General features: G+C 43.3%; 1 protein-coding gene across 7 annotated transcripts in view; it reads right to left on the reverse strand.

Annotated features, from left to right (window-relative positions):
* Positions 1 to 22,053, reverse strand: part of DLG2 (discs large MAGUK scaffold protein 2) — a gene marked incomplete at its 3' end in the record, with an annotated part of 818,053 nt that overhangs the window by 684,517 nt on the left and 111,483 nt on the right. For all 7 annotated transcript variants that reach the window (XM_081001988.1, XM_081001992.1, XM_081001989.1 and 4 more), the window contains one exon: positions 13,709 to 13,857. In XM_081001988.1, coding sequence (XP_080858114.1) covers positions 13,709 to 13,857 — 149 coding nt within the window. The remainder of the gene's footprint in view (positions 1 to 13,708; positions 13,858 to 22,053) is intronic.

The following is a 22,053-nucleotide window of genomic DNA, read 5'->3' on the forward strand; positions in this document are numbered from 1 at the left end:
CAGAGAGGGGAGGCGTAGGATGGGGGTCAAGAGACTACTCTGCTGGGGAAATGAAATATACTCTGAGTCGAGAGTGGATTTCATGCTCTTTATTCAGCTCATAGTGGTGAGGAGGAATGAATGTCCCCTCAAAGTATCTGCCTTATATACATTATTTACACAATGGGCTGCACATGATTGGCTAATTCCGGAATTCTCCTGTAGGCCAATCAGGTTGTGGATTCACTTCCATCTGGAGCCGGATTGGGTGGCTCCTGCAGACCAATCAGACTGCTGCATTGTTCTAGGACCAATCAGACTGCTGCATTTTGGATCCTATTCAACTCAGTACATAACAGGAAAGTTTAAGGACCGCCCACTCCCAGATTCTGCTAGTGACTGAGCAAGACATGGAATTGAGACGTTCTGCACTGTGAATGTTTTTGCACCGATAATAAAGCCTTTGAAAAGACCAGTTGGGGTCTTGCCTGTTCGCTCTCGAGCAACCACGCCGGCACACATAACAAATGGAATTTGCAGCTTCGATTGAAATTCTTTTCTACCTCCCCACTATCCTGAGACTGACATGAAGAAGAGCGGGTTTTAAATAAGCATGAGACAGTTTTCTGCTCCAGGTTTGGTTGATTCCAAAATTAACGTACATTCATTGAGAAAATGCATACTGTGCCCTTCCCCCCCCCAACCCCTGTTTAAAATCGTTTAAATAATTAAAGAACCTCATATACCAATTAGCAAATATACTCTCCTGTAATGAACTATTTAAATCAGTTACAGCAGCTATTTTAAAAAAATAATAATAATGACCTGTTTATATCCTTGTTTAGAGAAATAGCCTTTTCAGATTGTTTACTCTCAGATTAAATATTTCATTATCCGTAATAACTGCAGATGTCAGCAAAATGGAGCAGGTAATTTAGAGATATTACAAAAGATAAAGTTTGCAAGAGGTGTGGATTTAATTAGGGGGTGATCATTACAGTTTTTTATATGGGCTTATATTAATGCCATAAAAATTGCAGTCTTGCAATTTCATAGTGTACTTTACATGACCATTGACATATATTTTTTTAGACCTTGGTAGATAATTTGTTAAGTTTGATCAGGTCTGTTTAGGGCATTTCTTTGAGGTCGTAACAGGCTATATGCATCGTTGTGTATTCTGCTTTATAACTTTATTGCGTACTCTCATTCTTCATTACTATCCCCAGTGGCTGGTATTCAGAGGCAGACCACCTCTGTTACTGGAAGCAAAATACAGCCATTATGGCTGGTGGCCAATGATAGCTTTAATCCTCCATGAATTTGCCTAAGCTTCTGCTAAAGCCACCCCAAGTTGGTGGCCATCACTGGTGGCAAACTCTTTAGTTCAATAGTAAAATGATGCCGAAAACTCCAAACAAAGCCAATCATATTGCAAGGAATTTCCTGCCTGGTGAGTGGGGGCAGTGGCGACCAGCTACCCAGTTTTTCCTCCTCAACAGCCCCACCGCTGCCACCATTCCCATTCTCCTGAGGCAAGTGAAAATGTTTGCTTGTTGGTGGTCTGAGCTGAAATGTTGTCTCATGTATTTGTCTTCTTGACTTCTCCCAATGTGCCACAGACAGTTTAGTTGGCAATAAAGATTATCATTACAGTGGTACCTTGGGTTAAGTACTTAATTCGTTCCAGAGGTCTGTTCTTAACCTGAAACTGTTCTTAACCTGAGGTACCACTTTGGCTAATGGGGCCTCCTGCTGCTGCTTCGCCAGCAGAGCACGATTTCTGTTCTCATCCTGAAGCAAAGTTCTTAATCCAAGGTACTATTTCTGGGTTAGTGGAGTCTGTAACCTGAAGTGTCTGTAACCTGAAGCATATGTAACCTGAGGTACCACTGTAGTTCAGTGGTAATAAAGATTATCATTATAATCACATGTGTATTTTACTTATACAAATTCATTTTCACATGCTTGACTGCAGCTCTATTCGAGATCCATTCAAGACTTTTTTTTCTGACTGTCTCTCTCTCTGTGTCCACCTCTCTCCTTCTCCCTTCCATCAGTTGCTCGCATGTGGAAGAGTGAGGGGAGGCAACAGAGACATGAGGGCAGTGGCGTAACGTGGGGGGTGCAGGGGGGCCGGCCGCACCAGGCACAACATCTGGGGGGGGGCGCGGAAGAGACTCGAGTGCTAAAATCCACGGGTTAGGGGGCGCAAATTACTTGCCTTGCCCCGGGTGCTGACAACCCACGCTACGCCACTGCATGAGGGAGCCCTTCCCCCAGGCCCTTGCCAGCCAAGAAAGGATAATCTTGGTTCAATGTGATCTTTAGGCACGACCCTTGGAACCGAACACTTGCACATGATGCGACTCGCCCGTATGATGATGATTATAAAATTTATTGCCTGCCCTTCACCAGCTGGCCCCATTGGGGGGGTTATAACAAAATGCAAGGGGGAATTCAGTTCCAAAACAATCAAATTTCCACTTCCTGAAACAATGTGCCATTTCCTGAATCAAAACACAACTATCCTTTCAAATACAGCAACAACATACTCCAACTAAAAAAAAAGGTGTGCCAAAAATGCATTATATTATGGGTGCAGGCACAAAAAATGAAAATAACATCCCAAAACCATTATGTTAGGGGAAAGTGCTTGCAAACCAAAAATGTGTACAGTGGTACCTCAGGTTACATACTCCGCTAACCCAGAAATAGTGCTTCAGGTTAAGAACTTTGCTTCAGGATGAGAACAGAAATTGTGCTCTGGCGGCGCGGCAGCAGCAGGAGGCCCCATTAGCTAAAGTGGTGCTTCAGGTTAAGAACAGTTGCAGGTTAAGTACAGACCTCCAGAACGAATTAAGTACTTATCCCAAGGTACCACTGTATTAGGAAAAAATTGCAGACAAAAATGTGCACGCACTAAAATGGACTTTTAGGAGGACTTTGAAAAAGTTATGCACAAACTGAACTTAAAATTGTAAGAAAGCAAAATGAGAAACCGAAAGACAGATTCAGCCATCCCAAGCTGGGAAAGACCCCTGGCGGAGTGAGGACGAAGTAAGGTAGGCAAGCCAGGCCGCGCACTAAAGCATGCATTGCTCTGTGCACATGATTCATGCTGCCATCACTACTGCTGCATTGCAGCATCTCTTTGAGCAGGTAGAGAACAAGCATCCGTGGAATAGTGAGCAAGTAGCTGAGAGGTGCTAGGGGTGCCACACAGCCTTTCCTGCAACACACACACATACACACACACACACCCCACACACAGGCCAGGCTTCTGACCTCAGGTGTGGTCATTGATGAATCCTGCAAGTGTGTGTGTCACACGCACATACACAAATTGACTGTGACTTCTCAGGATGCAGTGTCAAACTGAGACCCAGATTTGAATTTCTACTCAGCTAAGTGGGTGACCTTGGACCAGTCATATTCTCAGCCTCACAAGGTTGTTGTGAAGATTTAAAAAAAGGAGTGGGAAAACTATGTAAGCCTCCCTGAACTTCTTGCAAGAAAGGTATATAAATGTAATAAATGTTGCACTGTGGTTTTATATTTTTTCCTAATCCGCCTGAAAACAGGTATGGAATCAAGGCGAGACCTCCATACTGTACGCATATGTGGCGGGAGTGCAAGATGTTAAAAGACTTTTGGGACACTGCCTATAACGAACTGAAAAAAACGTTTAAACTCTCATTCATAAAAAAACCCGAAACCTTTCCTGCTCGGTATCATGTCTGCAGAAATTAAGGAAATATACAGACCCTTACTTATGTATGCCACCACAGTGGCAATAATTTTGATAGCCAAAAGTTGGAAAAGCAATAAGATCCCCACTAAATTTGACTGGTTAGCCAAAATGATCAAATACCAACATCTCACAGAACTTACAGGGAGAATAAGAAGAAATTTGGCTCAAAAAGTTAACAATGAATGGTCAATCTTTAAAGAATATCTCGAAAACTATATGGATAACGTAAATCTCCTGGCAGAAATAGAGTAAATCTTGAAAATATAGGAAAGTTGTGGTAGAATCTGGTTAGATAAAAAGAAAAGAAAAATAGTAATACAATCATGAAATGCATACAAAGCACAAAAAGAAAAGTTGGAAGTCAAGTATACGTGGTGTATAGGTGGGTTAAGTAGGTATGTAAGGTATGTATTAGATGTAATGTATGTATTGTATTGTATTGTATTGTGTTTAGTTTTTTTCAGTTAATTAAAGTATAATAAAGATCTTTTTAAAAAGGGGGGGAGACCTCCATACTGCACATACACTAATTTTTATGTTCTGATGTATCTATCACCCTTCAAGGGAGATATTGCGTATTTCCTTGACCGCTTGTATACAGGTGGTAAAGCTAGGGTTCACACTTGAAATGCAGAATCATATGCTGCAAGTGCATACAATATTTCATCAAAATATTCTGTCAACAAGGCAAGAACAACTGGCATTCGAACTTGAAATTTGAGAATTGCATCCTTAATACATGCAATCAGATTTCATTATCCTATCTCAGCATCAAATGGAATTATTGCATTACCTCGTATTGATTTTATAGTGTGTTTTGGTGTTTCTATCTGCATTTGCTTTATTGCAGTTTTAACTCTTTTGTAAGCTGCCTCCGGAATCTCTTGAAGATAGGGAGCAATAAAGCAAATAAACAAATAGAATGCGAAACGAGCAAGTTAAACCAAATCTTGCAGTGCTTAGCCGATAAATACTAATGATTGCAGTGATACAATAGCAGCATCTGCTTCTTATGCCTGCTAGGTTTCCGTTCCTTTAAATCGGACATCGCAGGGCCTCAGGTCTGGAGGTGGGGCAGATGTGGCCCTCGAGGACTCCCTATCTGGCCCTGGGGACTCTGCCACATACAATCCTGAGCCACACCCCTCACCAGACCTTTCTTTCACTCTACTTGCGTGTTTTTGCCTGGGTGGAATGTACCCTTGAACTCTGATGACGCCTCTTGCTTATCTGAATGGAGAGTGCATGTGAATAAGTGCAGAAACCAAAGTAATGTACAAAGGTAACATTTGCATTTGTGGCTCTCCCCACTTTTGCCACTGGCCCCACCCATGACTTGTATGTCACCCCCCAGAAGGAGTATGGGCTGAGATGGGTCCACTGCCCCTTCTTTGAACCTTTGTTCCTTAGTGGGCAGACCCTCCACCATTTCAGACCAACCAAATCTCTCCGATTGGCTGAGTGGGAGCCTGAATATTCCCCTTCCTGCTGTGAACCATCCTGATTCCCCTCTGGGGTTGATAGGTGGTTGTGTATTTAAAAAATAAACAAGTGGAATAAACTCACTTCAAGGCATTTTTAGCAAATGAAATCATGACGGGCTGGAGCTAACGAACGAAACATGCTCTTCATCCACCCAAACTCTCTAGAAAACTCCGTCCTTGAGACTTGGAGGGCAGTAAATTCTCATGCGCAGCAGCTTAGATTTGGTAAATAATAAGAGGTGAAAGATGTATAAGTGAGACAAATGACTCCGAGGCTTTTTTAAAGGGGGAAAAAAACTTGTGCGAGTGAGGTGCCAAGTCCTATTGAGCTTACAAATACATTTAAACAATAGCTCCAAGAGAAGTCGTTTTTAATGAGGAAGCCAGCTTAAGCATATGTTTGTTTTTGCAAGCTGTTTAAAGTATGGATTTTATTAGTAGCAGTGAACAAAACACAGATATCTCTCCTCCCACCCCCTGGTAGCACACTGTCTTCCTGTCAGGAACCTGCTGGGACACACATTTGCAGAACACGAATTCTTATTATTTTATCAAATACTTTATGGATCTTAACACTCAGAAGGAATACTGCAACAACTGCAGAAGATAAGAAGCGCCCTGCTGGATCTTCCCACAGCCAGAACTGGCCATCTCAAAAAGCAAAGGAAGGGAACCCTTTTTCCAGACCGAGGGCCACATTCCATTCTGGACAACTTTCTAGGGGCCACTTGCAAATGATAGGCAGGGCAAGAGGCAAAAGTGGGCAGAGAAATATTTGGTGCAGTAAGCTCAAAAGGCAACATAATGGAGGGAGGGAACCTCAGAAAGCCCAGGTGCTGTGGGCTTGCAGCCTAAAGGGCTTGAGCTGTGACTCAGGAAACTCCTGGCACAAATGTCGCCTGAGTCATGAACTCCCTTGCTGGTCTAAGGCAAGCTGTTATTATATATCGCAGTTCCTACTCGGCAATACACAGATGACAAAACTGGCTCGCCTGGAAAGGTTGCTGAAGGGGTGGCAAGATAATGGACACAATGCATTGGATAGCTATAAATACAAATGCTCAACATTGTTATGCAATAAATGATGCTAGCAGATAAGTAACAGTAACACTATGAATAAGGGCTCGTCCCTGGGAAAACCTACTATTTATCATTGAATCAGAACAAACAGCAAACCTTGGTAAACCTGATTGCCATCTGGTTCAGGAGTAAATGGCATGTTTTCCCAGGAAAAAGCAAAACCACTTGGACCCAGAAATCCCAGACCTTTGCCTGTAACTTGTGGTCCCAAATGAAGTGTGGATAAGACCTGACTGCGTTTCTGCCGAGAGCAGGAACAGCCATTCAGACCAACCACCTTTTTTGCTCGGCTGGGCTATTTTTTTGCATTGGCTCTGCAATGGCAGGATTGATTGGACTCCTCTAAATCTACATAGACGGGTCTTAAATAGCTTCAGGTTCACAAGGCAAGCTGCTGATGCGAAATAGATGAGAGGTTTGATTACTACTCAAGGAAGAAGAATTCTTAAATGAGGGTTTTTATTACTGCAACCTTTTAACAAGCAGGCGGTTGAGCTGAGGACAAAGAAGTAATTACAATGTTTGTAATAACTGGGTATGGAGGATGGGTAGGCAATCCCAAGACAAGAGGCGAGAGAAGGGTGCATTTAATGTGCTGCAGTGGGTCTGCTTTTCCTGAGCGCTGTCCTAAACAGCAGACAGCCACAGAAATTAGGCAAACCACTGGGCGATGGACCTGCTATCTGTGACTTTTAGCCATAGTGGCTATATGGAACTTTTAGGTTCGAAAGCAGATATCAGACCAGTTGTTGGGCAAGTCAGAAACTGGGCGAGGACCCACTCACCAGCAGTCAATAGGCTTTTTAAAAATGTGTGTTGAGATTGAAATCACCATGTGCTTTTCTGCCTGCCGGCTATGTGGCAGGCAGCTGCCATGGTGACTTTTTGAAAATGCAGGAGAGGGGAGGAAGAAACGTGGGAATTGTCTCTTTGCTGCTGCATTTGTTTTGCTGCCTGCCGGAATGTGCAGCAGGCAGCTACTTGAGAGAGGGCTCAGTTCAATATGAGAGGAGGATATGGTAACCCTCTCTTGTGTCTGCTGCATGCCATACAGCGGGGATTGTTCCAAAGGTGTTGTGGGGGGGGCAGCCCAGTGCATAGGCATCACATCACCTCATTTTTCCTTCCCCCCTCCCCAAGTTGTTGTCTAGGAGGGGCAAGCCTAGTGCTAAGGTATCATGATCATTATGATCACATTTTTTCCTGATTGTTCGCAAGTTGCTGGGTTATTTGGGGGAGGGGATGAGGGGGAGGGAGCCCAGTGCAGAGGCGTCATCATAACCTTTTACTGGATTGCTCCCAAGTGGTTGGGGGGCAGAGCATTGCAGAGACATTATCATCATTATTATCATCACAGTGTTTTCTCCTGATAGTTCCCAATGGGATTTTTTATTTTATTTTTAGAGGGGGGGTGCATTTCAGATAAAATGTTATTATCATGACCTTTTCCTCCTGCCTGGCCCACAGCAGGGATTATTTCCAAGTTGTCTGGGAAAGCGGGGAGAGAACAGTGCAAAGGCATAAACACTATTGTTATCATATTCTCATACTTTTGACATGGTCACATATATTTAGGTCAACAAAGAGGTAGTCCCCAAAGGGCTGCTCACAGGCCCTCATAGACCGTAAGTCTGCCACTGGTTTAACTATGAGCTGTGTGAAGAAATGCTTTATTTATACTTCTGCATCAACAGAAGTCTAGTTTCCAAATCAAGCGAAGTCATAGTGCCACTCTATTCTGCCTTGGTCAGACCACACCTGGAATATTGTGACCAATTCTGGGGACCACAATTTAAGATAAAGATGTTGACAAGCTAGAATGAGTGCAGAGGAGGGCAACCAAGATTATTGGTATTGAAACCAAGCCTTATGAGGAGTGGATGAAGGAGCTCAGTATGTTTAGCCTGGAAAAGAGAGACTAAGCTATGATAGCCATCTCAAAGGCTGTCACATGGAAGATGGAGCAAGCTTGTTTTCTCCTGATCTGGAGGGTAGGACTCGAACCAATGGCTTCAAGTTACAAGAAGGGAGATTCCTACTAAACAGCAGGAAAAGCTTTCTGACAGTAAGAGCTGTTCGACACAGGAAAAGTCTCCCTCAGGAGGTTGTGGGCAGTGGTGGAGGAACCCTCTCCAGCACCCGGGGCGGGGTAGGCATACGGAGTGCGCATGTGCGGCATCCCGTATGGACTGCGCATGTCTGACACCCCACACGTGCATACTCCATACGGGATGCCGCACATGCACGCGGCAGTCATATGGGTAGCCGCTTGCACAGCGTCCACACGAACTGCACATGTGCAGCATCCCGTACGGAGTGCACATGTACGGCAGCCCATATGGTCGCCGTGTGAGCCGTGCCCATATAGACTGCATGCACCCTCGGCCACTCTACAGCTGGGGGGAGGCAGGGGCCATCTTGTCACACACCCACACCCACACACCCCGTGTGGCACCTGGGTCGGACCACCCCCTCAGCCCCCCACTTCCTACGGCCTTGGTTGTGGGCTCTCCTTCCTTGGAGGTTTTTAAGCAGAGATTGGATGGCCATTTGCCATGAATATTTTAGCTGAGATCCTGCACTGCAGGGGATTGTAGTAGGATTAGGGCTGTCATACGTCTGAAATTTCCTGGACATGGCTTGGAGTTGGCCCTCAGAAGCAGCGTCTGGGCGAAAATCACTGTCTGGCCACCCATATCAGAAGTGTAGAAAAAAGAGTTCAGCAACTTTGGTCAAAAATTAAAAAAAGCTAAACAACTTTGCCACCCCCCAAAAATAAAAGCTCAACAACTTTGCACAACCCTAGGCTAGATGACCCTTGGGGTCTCTTCCAAGTCTACGATTCCATGATTCTATGGTTTTGTCTTCCAACATTCAGCTACATTGGATGACCCTAGTATTATGAGAGAAAGAAAGAAATAAGCCTATGCCCTTTTCCCACACCATGCATAATTTTATATAGCTGTGTCATGCCCCTCCGCTTACTTTTTTTCTAAACTAAAAAGCCCCAGATGTTGTAATCTTTCCTTGAATGATTGTTCATACATTTCTCAGCAGTGCAGCTAAGCCAGTTTAGCTCCCCAGCGTAGGTAATATGCCCTTAGCCAAGCAAAATGGTTAACAATCCCATTTCTCCCAGATTCTCCTTCAACAGGGTACCAAAAAAAACCCTTCCGTAAGCAACTCCTGCAAACAAGCCCTGCTAGAGAATTAATAGTCTATTCGTGTTGTGATACAAGCGCCAGTCAGGCCTGCAGTTTGCAGCCTCATACTGAAGACTGACAGCAGTGAGTTCCTTTCTTTCACCTCAATTTTCTCCCTGAATAAAAGGGCAAGAACATTACTGACTGAAAATGCGGAGCTTCAGAGCCTGGGCTAATGAAAGTAGAGGTTAAAAGTGGAACCAAGTGGAGCCTTTTATTAAAAGTGTGCACACCTGAATAGGAGCCCAGTTACGCTGAGGAAAAAGTTATTGCTTCTAGTGCCAAACGAGATTGTTTTCTATTTTTCTTACTTTCTAACCAGAAAAGATGAGAAGCCTTGTTTCCAAAAAGGTAAAACATTAATTTGTAAGGAAAGCTGTGTCCTCTCTCACCTGACTGAGGGAAGTTTGCTTTTCTGAGGAATTACAGTTTCTGGTAGAACAACAACCAACCACCTCTGGATTTTTTTTACTGGTACCAAAGAAAGGAGATTACGAATGTGGTTGCCTTACATTACAAAACCATTACCGTAGAATTGTGTGTCAGACAGACATATTTAAAAATCTCTGAGGGGAATAGGGTGGCCGGGTATCACACTTTACAGAGGACACCCCTCTATTTGAAGAGCTGCCCAGTCCAAGGCAGAATCATACCAGTTTATACCATGGCTTCCCCCAAAGAATGCTGGGAAATGTAGTTTGTCAAGGGTGTTGTATGTTGCTAGGTGGCCCCCTATTTCCCATGCAGAACTACAGTTCCCAGAGTTCCCTGGGGAGAGGGGTTAATTGTTAAACCACGCTGGAAATTGTAGCTCTGTGAGAGGAATAACATGGAAATTAGACTGAAAACTGTAAGACTATTTCCACCACACTGGGGGTTAGGAAGGGGGTTGTGTGGAAGGGGAGAGCGAATGAAATATATATAAATAAACCCTCATGAGAGAGGGAACAAATAGAAAAGAAGTAAAACAAATACATCCCTTGCCTAAGGTAGAAGAAGAAGAAGAAGAAGAAGAAGAAGAAGAAGAAGAAGAAGAAGAAGAAGAAGAAAGCTTGCTTTTACCTCAGAGAAGGTTCTAGAAACTGCTGCTTTTTCGACAACCTGAGGAGAACTGAATGTGAAGGTGCTTGCATGACAAAGAGTCAAGGCACACCAGGAAAGGACTGGAGCTCTAGCAATGGCGGCTGGTGCCCATTGGTAGAAGACAGTGAGCCCCAAAAGTAGTTGGAGCCAGAGCCACAGGCATAGCCAACTAATTCCAGTTTTATCTTCCTCCTCAGTTTAACAACGGCAACATTGGGACTGATGGAAGCAGAAGCTGCCACAGGCAGAGGGCACACTGAGGTTGGCGAGGCAGTGCTCCGTTTGCCCTAATGGGCCATTCCACTCGGCTCTAGAAGGTTCCAGAAGGCACACACAGAGAAAGAGCCCACAGGGCAGATCCACAGCACACATTTAAAGTACAACCAAAGCACATGACTTCCCCCAAGGAATTCTGGCAACTGTGGTTTATGAAGGGTGCTGGGAACTTTAGTTCTGTGGGGGATTCTGTTCCCAGGATTCTTTGGGGAAAATAATGGGCTTTAGGTGTGCGTTGGGTGTGTTGTATGCTGTGTGTTGTCTGGCGCACATCTAGCTCACAGGCCCACTTCGCTGTACCCTTTTCGGTGCCTGCTAAAAACATCCTTGTTTAGACAAGCCTACCCAGATGCTTAGAAGGCTGAGGTAACTTTAATCTGTTTTAGTATTTTGGCTTTTGTATGTTTCAGAGTACGGTTGTGCATTTTTCCTGATGTCATTGTTTCGTGAATGGGTTTGAGGTCAAGCGGTGCACTGTATACATTTTATGAAATAGCTAAAATAAATAATAAAAAGAGGTGTCACTGTCAGGCGCAGGCTGTTCCTAGACCTCTGGCGTCTAGGAGGGCTCTCCTCAAATGATGCATACTGGTAGCAGCTGGGGCCGGCTATTGTCGAAGTGTGCACACCAAGGGATGAACCATATCATTCATGCCTTTGCAGCCTCGATGCTAAGTGACTCCCATATGACTGGCTTCGTTCTTTGCAGTGCAGATGGTGCAGAATGCAACAACCTAGCTCTTGCACACAGGAGGCTGCCAGGAATACATGACACCCTAGCTCAGTGTTTCTCAACCTGTGGGTCCCCAGATGTTGTTGGACTACAACTCCCATAATTCCTAGCCAGCATGATCAGTGGTCAGGGATGATGGGAGTTGTAGTCCAACAACATCTGGGGACCCACAGGTTGAGAACCGCTGCCGGCCTAGCTGCAGATCTGCAGTGGCTTCCTAGGCGTTCGTTGTAAGGATTATTACAATGGCTCATGTGAAGTGCTTTGAAGACACCGGAGAAGCCCATACAAATGCCGAATATTTAACTGGACTTACTGGCCTTAACTATCTGGCCAGCTAAGCCTCCTCAGCAGCACTCCTGTCAGCACATCTACGTCCCTGCCAACCCAACCCTCCCCGCCTCTCTCCCAGTAAGCAACAGCAACCTGCCTGCTGGGATGCTAACAAAGCAGCTCTGCCCCACCCAGGCAGTGAGCTGCTTTGGGTGTGCAGCACTCTTCTCCCTGGCAACAGCAGCTTACTAGTGCAGGGCTGGAGTTGGGCAGGAAGGTGGTAAGGTGTAAGGAGCAATGATTCTTCAACATCAACTTCGTTGCACTGGTCATGTTGTGCGGAAGCCTGATTATCGTCTTCCAAAGCAACTACTCTATTCCGAACTTAAAAATGGAAAGTGTAATGCTGGTGATCAACAAAAGAGGTTTAAAGACTCTCTCAAGGCGAATCTTTAAAAATGTAGTATAAACATCAACAATTGGGAAACACTTGCCTGCGTGCGCTCCAATTGGAGAACAGCCTTTACCAAAGGTGCCATGGGCTTTGAAGACACTCGAACTCAGGACACAAGGGAGAAACGTGCTAAGAGGAAGGCACACTTGCAAATCCACACCGTGATCAACTCCCGCCCGGAAACCAATGTCCCCACTGTGGAAGGGTGTGTGGATCCAGAATTGGCCTCCACAGTCACTTACGGACTCATTGTTAAAACCATGTTTATGGAAGACAATCAATCAACAAAGGAGGAGGAGCAGCTGTCAGTAATAAATCACTTGGAGTTAGTGAACTCTTTCTGAGAAGGAACCAGGTTAGCTGAAGAGTTTCAGGCATAAGGGGCACGGCAACTCCTCTTGGAAGGTCTTGCCCCTATGAAACAGCTGTAGAGGCTGAAGGTCTTCCCATAAGCTGCCTGAATCTCTTCCTCCCTGTGTCCCTCCCAAGCAATCTGAGACTAGCCGACGCGCCTGTCTGTGCTCCTCCCTCTTCATACCTCTTCTGATCCTGGGAGACCAGGAAGGAGCAGAGCTTGTCGCAGCAAGAGCGGGAGGCACCCATTACTCTTCTCTGCCTCTTGGCCTGCTTCCACTTCTGATTCCAGACTTCTTTCTGCCACAGACTCTCCCTGCTCACTAAGACCTGTTACCCCTTCAGCTTCAGACACCGCTTCCTCCCAGTCTTCTTCCTGTGACCACTCATCGCTGTCCCATCACAACTCCCCAGGCTCTGAGCCTTCTTCCCTTGGGGGTTCCCCACCTGGTGCCTCCCACCATTCCTCTGTGTCCAGCCATGACATGAGGTTGGGGCTGTACACTTCCTGCAGCAGGATGCTCTGCTAGCGCACCCATACAGGTCCAAACCTTACTGCTGTCCACAACTGTATCACTGCTCAGTGTGACACGTGTTTCCAAGTCCTGGACCAGTTCTGTTTATTGATGCACTGTGTGATTGAGCCATTAATTAAAGCACTGTACGCAGTGTGGGAAGCGGGTGGCACTGTGGGTTAAACCAGAGCCTAGGATCAGATGGTCGGCGGTTCTAATCCCCGTGACGGGGTGAGCTCCCGTTGCTCGGTCTCTGCTCCTGCCAACCTAGCAGTTCGAAAGCACCTCAAAGTGCAAGTAGATAAATAGGTACCGCTCCGGCGGGAAGGTAAACGGCATTTCCGTGCGCTGCTCTGGTTCGCCAGAAGCGGCTTAGTCATGCTGGCCACATGACCTGGAAGCTGTACGCCGGCTCCCTCGGCCAATAAAGCGAGATGAGCGCCACAAACCCAGAGTCGGCCACGACTGGACATAATGGTCAGGGGTCCCTTTACCCTTTACCCTTTACCCTTTACCTTACCTCTCGGGTTTGGGGCTGACTTTCGTCGTCTGTTGCCAGAGATTGTGTCTTCTTCTCCCATTTCTCAGCAACTTGGTTTGCTTCTTCTATTTTCTCCTGGCAACTTTTCTGGGAGTTTAGCAGCGTCACTTCGTAAAACTCCTGAATGTCTGTTGGTGAACAAGAAATAATATAATCTTTTTATTAAAATACCTGGCGGCATTTGATATGCCAGATAGAGAGGTTATGGGTTGTTTACCGAAAACCCACAAACAAATCTGCACCTGTTGTATTTGGGAATTCATTTCTGGCTCCTTTTCAGCAGAGAGGTGCTGACACATAATTTACTGTTCTAGGATGCTGAGACTTTTTAAAGAACCATTTCCCTTTTAAAATATTGTATTAATCATGAATATTACATGAATATATGAATAATGCAAAGCTAATCACTACTGAATGATACCGAGAGTAAACATTTTCGCTGGAAGAGACTCCTTGCAAGTATATTACAAAACAAGACAATATTTCCTTCTGCCTCCCCCACCCCCCCTTTTCCTAACCACTGCCAATTTTGGATGCACGCAGTCCTAAGGGAATTAGAAGTTGTATTTTTTACATAATCAGCCCTGGTGGTTGCTCAGCTAGGGCAAATGAGGCACCACCCTACTGACCTCAGTCTGCCTTCTTACCCACAACCAGTCCAGGGGGTAGCCCTGGCTCTTAGCCCTCAGCCCCCTCCTTAGTCTCAGTGTTGCCCTTGTAGAAGGATCAAGTCAAAACTAGAGTTAGCGGCCTTTCGTCCACCTACTGATGGCTTCCCTGCCTTCTACCCTGCCAATCAAGCCTTGCATTTCCATATCGCTCCTTCCAATAATCAACAAAACAAGTCAATCTCTCAACAAAGCAATCTACCTTCTCTCCTTTGCATGTGAGTTTGGTTTGTTTATCCATTAATAACCATTCCCTATCAGATGGTAAAATAGCAAAAAAACTAAAAACACAATTAAGGTAGAAAAAAGAGTGAATCACAGAGCTTACACTTTTCTAATCTAATAAACCTTTCATTAGATCCTTTGTATTAAAAAAAAAGGAATGACTTCAAATATGAAGGGTATCAAATATTTGCACAGGCAATGGGCAAACATAAGTCCAACTCATTTGAACTGATTTGTAAGATGTCTTTCTTTAAACGTGACACATGCAATACCCCTTTATTGTCTGACTGTAATATGTATATAGATAATGGGGGGGATGACCCCAGAGGGTAATAAATTATTTCGTGAAATTTTATCACCAAGCTGTGGTAGGTTAAAGCAGACCATCTCAGGCGTTTACTGTCACAACCTGTGTTGCTGTACAACTCCCACCATCCTTGTCCAATAGTCACGCTGGCTGGGACCAATAGGAGTTGGGAATCCAGCATCATCTCAAGGGGCAAAGGTTCGTCATCACTGAGGAACCTCATTCCAGGAGGACAGATGCAGAGAGAATGGAGGTGCCCCACCCATTGTTTAAATGCTACATCACAATAGATTCCAGATGCCATTTTTCCAACAAAAGAAGAATGGATCAGTAAGAAAAGGAACGAGCAAAATGGGCAAAATTAAGAGAATCTAATGATGAGTGTTTTAAGAAAGAATGGATGCCTTTTGGGGGAGTCTTTAAAGAAATGCAGTATGATGGACTCACGAGCAGGATTTGAGCAACAGTAGTAATTGGATTATAGCAGGGGTCAGCAAACTTTTCTCAGCAGGGGGCCGGTCCACTGTCCCTCAGACCTTGTGGGGGGCCGGACTGACTGCATTTTGGGGGGGGAATGAACAAAATCCTATGCCCCACATATAACCCAGAGATGCATTTTAAATAAAAGTACACATTCTGCTCATGTAAAAACACCAGGCAGGCCCCACAAATAACCCAGAGATACATTTTAAATAAAAGGACACATGCTACCCATGTAAAAACACGCTGATTCCTGGACCATCTGTGGGCCGGATTTAGAAGGCGATTGGGCCTGATCCAGCCCCTGGGCCTTAGTTTGCCTATCCATGGATTATAGTATTGTGGTTATGATTTGATAGAAGGTAGGGTGCAGCAGAAGGGGAGAAAAAACTCCGTGGGAAAAGGGGTGGGAAGTCGGCAAACATAATAGAAAAGACAAAATTTTATTTTGATTGTATTAGATAAAAATGTTGAAAAATATTGAAAATGTATTTGCAAAACAAAGATTCCAAAGGACTTTGTCACTGTTCCTACTTCTGCTTTACGCAGCATAGGCTGTACAGTTTTGCAGGAGGCTTGTTAATTTTGGAGCCGGTTAAGTAAAACACAAACTGAACTGGGATGTAGTGAGGTCAAGGTAAGGATGCCCTGCAGAAGCGAGGAAAGGAAAGAACTGGCCCCTGTGACTATTGACTGCAGGCGCTGCAGCTGCAGCTGCAGAATGTTAATGTCCATCAAAAAAGGAATAGCAAGGGGAAATGTACCAAGACAGACACGTCGACATTTGGGACTTTTCGGAGGAGCATCCCAAGGAACCATTTTGCCCTGAAATTGGTTGATGCCTCAAATCTGGCAGGGCAAAGCCTCCCCTCTCTTTTAAATCTGTTAACAGCTTAAATTTTATTCTCGGCTTTTTGCCCTGCCAGATATATCTTGAAATTACTTTTTGCCATTCCTTAAATATTGCTACTCCTTTAATTATTGGAATTGCTTGGAATAAAAACAACGTTTTCGGTAACACACTCATCTTTATCGTTGCAATTCTTCCCCAAAATGATAATTTCATTCTACCCCACACCTCTAAATCTCGTTTAACTTTATTCCATACTGGTACATAGTTATTTTGAAACAAATCAATATTCCTGGAAGTCAATACAATCCCTAAATATTTCACTTTCTTTACCACCTCAATCTCTGTCTGTTGCTGTATTCTTTCACTAATTTCTTGGTCTATGTTTCTCACCATTATTTTGGTTTTTTTCTTATTCAATTTAAACCCTGCCACCTGTCCAAATTCTTCCATTTCTTTTAGTACTTCTTTAATACTCTTTATAGGATCTTCTATCATTATAACCAAGTCATCAGCATACGCCTTTACTTTATATTGATTACGGCCAACTGATACCCCTTTTATCTGTTCATTGTTTCTTATTGAACTTAATAAGACTTCCAGGACCGATATGAATAGCAGCGGTGATAGAGGACACCCTTGTCTTGTACCCTTGGTTATTGCAATATTTTCCGTTATTATGTTATTAACAATTAGTTTTGCTCTTTGTTCGGAATATATTGCCTTTATACCATTTAGAAAAGACTGGCCCATATCCATCACTTCTAGGTTTTTTAACATAAATTCCCAAGAAATATTATCAAAGGCTTTCTCCACGTCCACAAAAATTAACATAGCTTGTTTATCCTTCCTGTTAGTCAGATATTCCATTATATCAATTATATTTCTTATGTTGTCTTTCATCTGTCTACCAGGAAGGAAACCTGCTTGATCCTTCTGTATCATTTCCTTTAAAATTCTTTTCATCCTATTTGCCAAAATGTTTGCGAACATTTTGTAATCATTATTTAATAATGAGATCGGCCTGTAATTCTTCACTTGCGTCTGATCTGAGTCCTGTTTGGGAATAAAAGTTATATAGGCTTCTTTCCAGGTTTCTGGTATTTACTCCTTCTTTAAAATGTTATTCATCACTTCTTTTAATGGTACAGACAGGGTGTGTTTCATTTCTTTATAGTATCTTGCACTAAATCCATCCGGTCCCGGTGTCTTCCCACTTTTAAGTTCTCTTATTGCATTTATAATTTCATCCATTTCGATTGGCTCATTCAATTTATTTTTATTGTAACTCGATATTTTCTGCACCTCTTTCTTCTTTAAATAGTCCTCTATTTCTTTTGTATTACCTCTCCCCTTTCTTTTATACAATTCTCTATAAAAATCTACAAATCCTTTCCTAATTCCCTTTGGATTTTCAATATCTTGATCTTCCACTTTTATTTTGTTTATTGTATTTTGCTCTTTCCTTTTTTTAATTTGCCAAGCCAGCCATTTTCCAGACTTATTTGCAAATTCAAAATTCCTCTGCTTCATTTTTTTAATATTTCATTCCACTTCCTTATTAATTATCATCGCAAATTGAGTTTGAAGCACTTTTATATTTTGTTTCACTTTTTCATCCTTGGGCCTAGTAGTTAATTTTTTCTCATTTTCCATAATTTGTTTTAGGATTTCCTTTTTCCCTTTTTCTCTCATTTTGTTTTTAATTGCATTTTGCTGGATAAAGAAACCCCTCATCACCACTTTACTAGCGTCCCACACCGTACACATTCTTGTGCCTTTATTCACATTATTTACAAAGTAGTCCGTTAGGCATTTCTGTGCCCTTTCCACTATCTTCTGATCGTCCAGCAGGTTTTCATTTATTCTCCATCTGAAAGATTTTTCTTCATATCCTTTTAGAATACATTTAATTGCATTATGATCTGAGAAGACTTTTGGTTGTATTTCAATCTTTAAGGTTCTCGGTGTTAGTTCATTGGATATCCATATCTGATCAATTCTTGACATTGATTGATTTGCATCTGAAATAAATGTGAATTGTTTTTCTAATGGGTGTCTTAGTCTCCAAATATCCGTCAAGTTACAGGTCTCTGCCATTTCAAAGAATGATTTTGGAAGTTTCCCTTCTTTTGTTTTCCCAGATGCCTGTAGTCTATCCATTTCCATCGAAACTACACCATTCATATCACCCATTATTATGATCTTTTGATCCAAATATTCAAATAATCTTTCCTCCAAGTCCTTAAAGAATTCCATTTTATTTCCATTCGGTGCATAAACTCCAATGATTATCAATTTTTCGCCTTGCCAATTGACTTGGACTGCTATAATTCTCCCTTCTTCATCCTTAAATATTTGTTACGCCTCCAGTTTATTTTTTATGTACAATACCACTCCTCTCTTTTTACTTTTATCAGATGAAACAAACTCATTTCCTAATTTTTTATTTATCAAAATTTTTCTGTGCATCTTTTTAACATGCGTCTCTTGTAGGCATATCATGTCCAAATTCTTTTGTTTTAAATATTGTTCAATTTTATTTCGTTTTTTTAATCGTTCATTCCATTAACATTCCAAGTCCATAATTTTAACGCCATATTGTATTCCAATTAATATTTCAATATTACAAAAGATTTTACTCTTATAATTTCTTTTCTTCTTCTTCTTTTTCTTCTTCTCCTTCTTCTTCTTCCTCCTGATTTGAGGTTATATTATGAAGCATCATGTATATGTTGGTTGAAAGAATGGATGAAATTAGAAAATACAGATTTGTTAGATTTGGAAGGATATGATAATAGATTCGGTTGGCACGCGTATTTATGGTACGAAAAGAAACGAGTGCATAAAGGTTTTGAAAATCATATTATTAGAGGATCTCTGATCGAGGTATGGGGTAGGTATAAAAACCTACTGGAACCAAAAATCCCACATTGGCTATCACCACTAGAGGTGATGAGTGTTAAAAAGATCAATATGACTAGGAGGTGGATAACATATGGGAGTTTAATCGAGAAAGAAGGAAGTAAGTGGAAAATGAAACCATATGAAGAAGTGAAAGAACATGTAAATGATTGGCTGCATTACTTTCAGATTAATGAAATGTTTAGAAAAGAGGTTGCAAAAAGAGGCTATTTTGAAAAAGAATCTAGGTTTCAACGAGAAGTATTGAATAATGAAGTTAAAAATTTATCTATGGTGTATAAATTACTATTAGAATGGCATTTGAAGGATGAAGAGGTTAAATCAGTTATGATTCAATGGGCCAAAGATTTTGGACATAACATTCAATTTGATGATTGGATAAAATTATGGAAGGAAGGGATGAGATTTACAGCATGCACCACAATTAAAGAAAATGTTATGAAAATGATATGTCGATGGTATATAACACCAGTCAAATTAAGTAAGATGTATAAGGTGAGTAATAAATGTTGGAAATGTAAGGAGAAAGAAGGGACATTTTATCATATGTGGTGGGAATGTAAAAAAAGGAAGTGCTTCTGGGAAATGATATATAATGAGATAAAGAAAATATTGAAATATACATTTCTTAAAAAACCAGAAGCATTCCTATTAGGAATTTTAGGTGGTGAGATAAAAAGGAAGGATCAGAAAGTATTTTTGTATGCAGTAACAGCAGCTAGAACTCTGGTGGCCTAGAAATGGAAACAAGAAGAAATGCCCACGATTGAAGAATGGAGAACGAAATTACTGGATTATGCAGAACTGGACAGACTAACAGGGAGGATTCGCAACCGACAGGACCAAAGATTCACTGAGGACTGGAATAAATTTACAGAATATATTAAAAATATTTGTGATAATGATATAACGTTTGTAAGTTTCCAGGAAGCTCTGTAAGAAGGTTTGGTAGAAATATTGTTTAAATAATATGGTAAGATAAGATATACATAGTGCAATATAAATGAAGAAATGTGAAGATATGTAATAACTACGGAAAATTATCAGACATGTTGATGGAAGTCTAAAAGAAAAAAGATGTGTGATGAATTCTTAATGTTTAATTGTGTTATAAATTTGTTTTTATTGGAAAATTAATAAAAATTATATACAAAAAAAAAAAAAAGAAATTGGTTGATGCCACTGCAGGCGATGGAGTGGAGAGTAAGACTCAGTTGTGACTGTTAAGCAGTGGCCTGGGGAAATAAGGTTAGCATCCAAGGAGATAGCTGCGAATTTGAGGGCTCCCTGAGCAAAGTGCTTACCTGGGCACAGCAGGAAAGGCCATAGCTCAGTGGAAGAGCACTTGCTTTGCGTGAAGAAGGTCTCAGGTTCAGTCCCCAGCATCTCCAGGTAGGGCTGGGAGAGACTACTGCCTCCAAACAGGGAAAGCCACTGCCAGCCAGTGTAGACAATATGGAGCTAGATGGACCAATGGCAGTGTAAGGCAGCTTCCAATGCTCCTATACTTTCATTTATGGCAGTGGTTTATCAACCAGGATGCCTTGAATGAGGGTCAGTGGTGCCACGGGCAACACTGGCCTCTGTCCCTCTTTCCTTCCTTCCTCCCTCCTCTGATGTCCTCTTGTGTCTCTGCCTCCCAAAGGCCTGTGCAGCTGTTTGTTGCAGCAGCCCTGGCTTCAAGCCTCTGGGGCTGGCCAGAGGGTGCTGGTTACCTGGAGCTGAGATAGCCTTGGAGTAAGCAAGAAAGTGGGCAGAGGATCCCAGCCAGCAAATCCGCCAGCCCTTTCTGTTGGGAATGGATAGTGGGAGGCCAGGCAGGCAGACAGGTTCTGTGCTGGCCCTTCTTGTGCTTGATGTATGCAAGGCTAGCTTGGGAGTTGAGTGCCCAGTGCTGAAGGGGAGCCTTTCTGTTGAATAGTGGAAAAGATGGACGAAGGACACAGCTCTGTTGGATTCACAGCTCTTTATTGCAGTTATTAGAACTGCTTCTGGAATGAGACTGACTGCAACCTAGCTGGCTGCTTTATATAATACTAAGTAACTTGAAACAGTAACAACTCACAACTAGCTAACCAATCAGGAGCGACAGTTTTCAATCCTTCATTTACCGTATTTTTCGCTCCATAGGACGCACTTTTTTCCCTTCAAAAATGAAGGGAAAATGTGTGTGCGTCCTATGGAGCGAAGACGCCATAGCCCCGCGACCCTCTCCCGGCTGGAGAGGTGACGCGCGGCTATGGCAGGAGCCTCTACAGCCCTGCGTCACCTCTCCAGCCGGGAGAGCGTGCGCGGGGCTAAAGAAGCACCCCGTGACCCTCTCCCTGCTGGAGAGGTGACGCGTGGCTATTGAGGCTCTTGCCATAGCCGCCCGTCACCTCTCCAGCCGGGAGAGCGCGCGCGGGGCTAAAGCAGCCATAGCCCCGCGACCCTCTCCCGGCTGGAGAGGTGACGCACGGCTATGGCAGGAGCCTCTCCGCTGCTCCCTGACCTGCTCTTTGGGGCTGGTGGTGGGCTTCCCCCCGCCAGCCCCAAAGAGCAGGTCGAAAGGAACCTGAAGCCTGGAGAGCGAGAGGGGTCAGTGCACACCGACCCCTCTCGCTCTCCAGGCTTCCAAGGTAGCCGCCTGAACTAAACGGCACCTTGTTTTAGAGCAGGAAAACAAGAGGGGGAAAGTTCTCCCCCTCTCTGCACAGCGCCTCCTGCCACTTCGCTGAAGGGGCGCTGGGCAGAGAGGGGGAGAATTTATTTTTTTTTGTTCTCCCCCCTCTAAAACAAAGTGCGTCCTATTGTCCGGTGCGTCCTATGGTGCGAAAAATACGGTACATACTGGTGGCCCTGAGTGAGAACTGCCACTAATCTTAATACA

The sequence above is a fragment of the Podarcis pityusensis genome (genome assembly GCF_964106645.2).
Source record: "Podarcis pityusensis genome assembly, chromosome: 4".
NCBI classification, from domain to species: Eukaryota; Metazoa; Chordata; class Lepidosauria; order Squamata; family Lacertidae; genus Podarcis; species Podarcis pityusensis.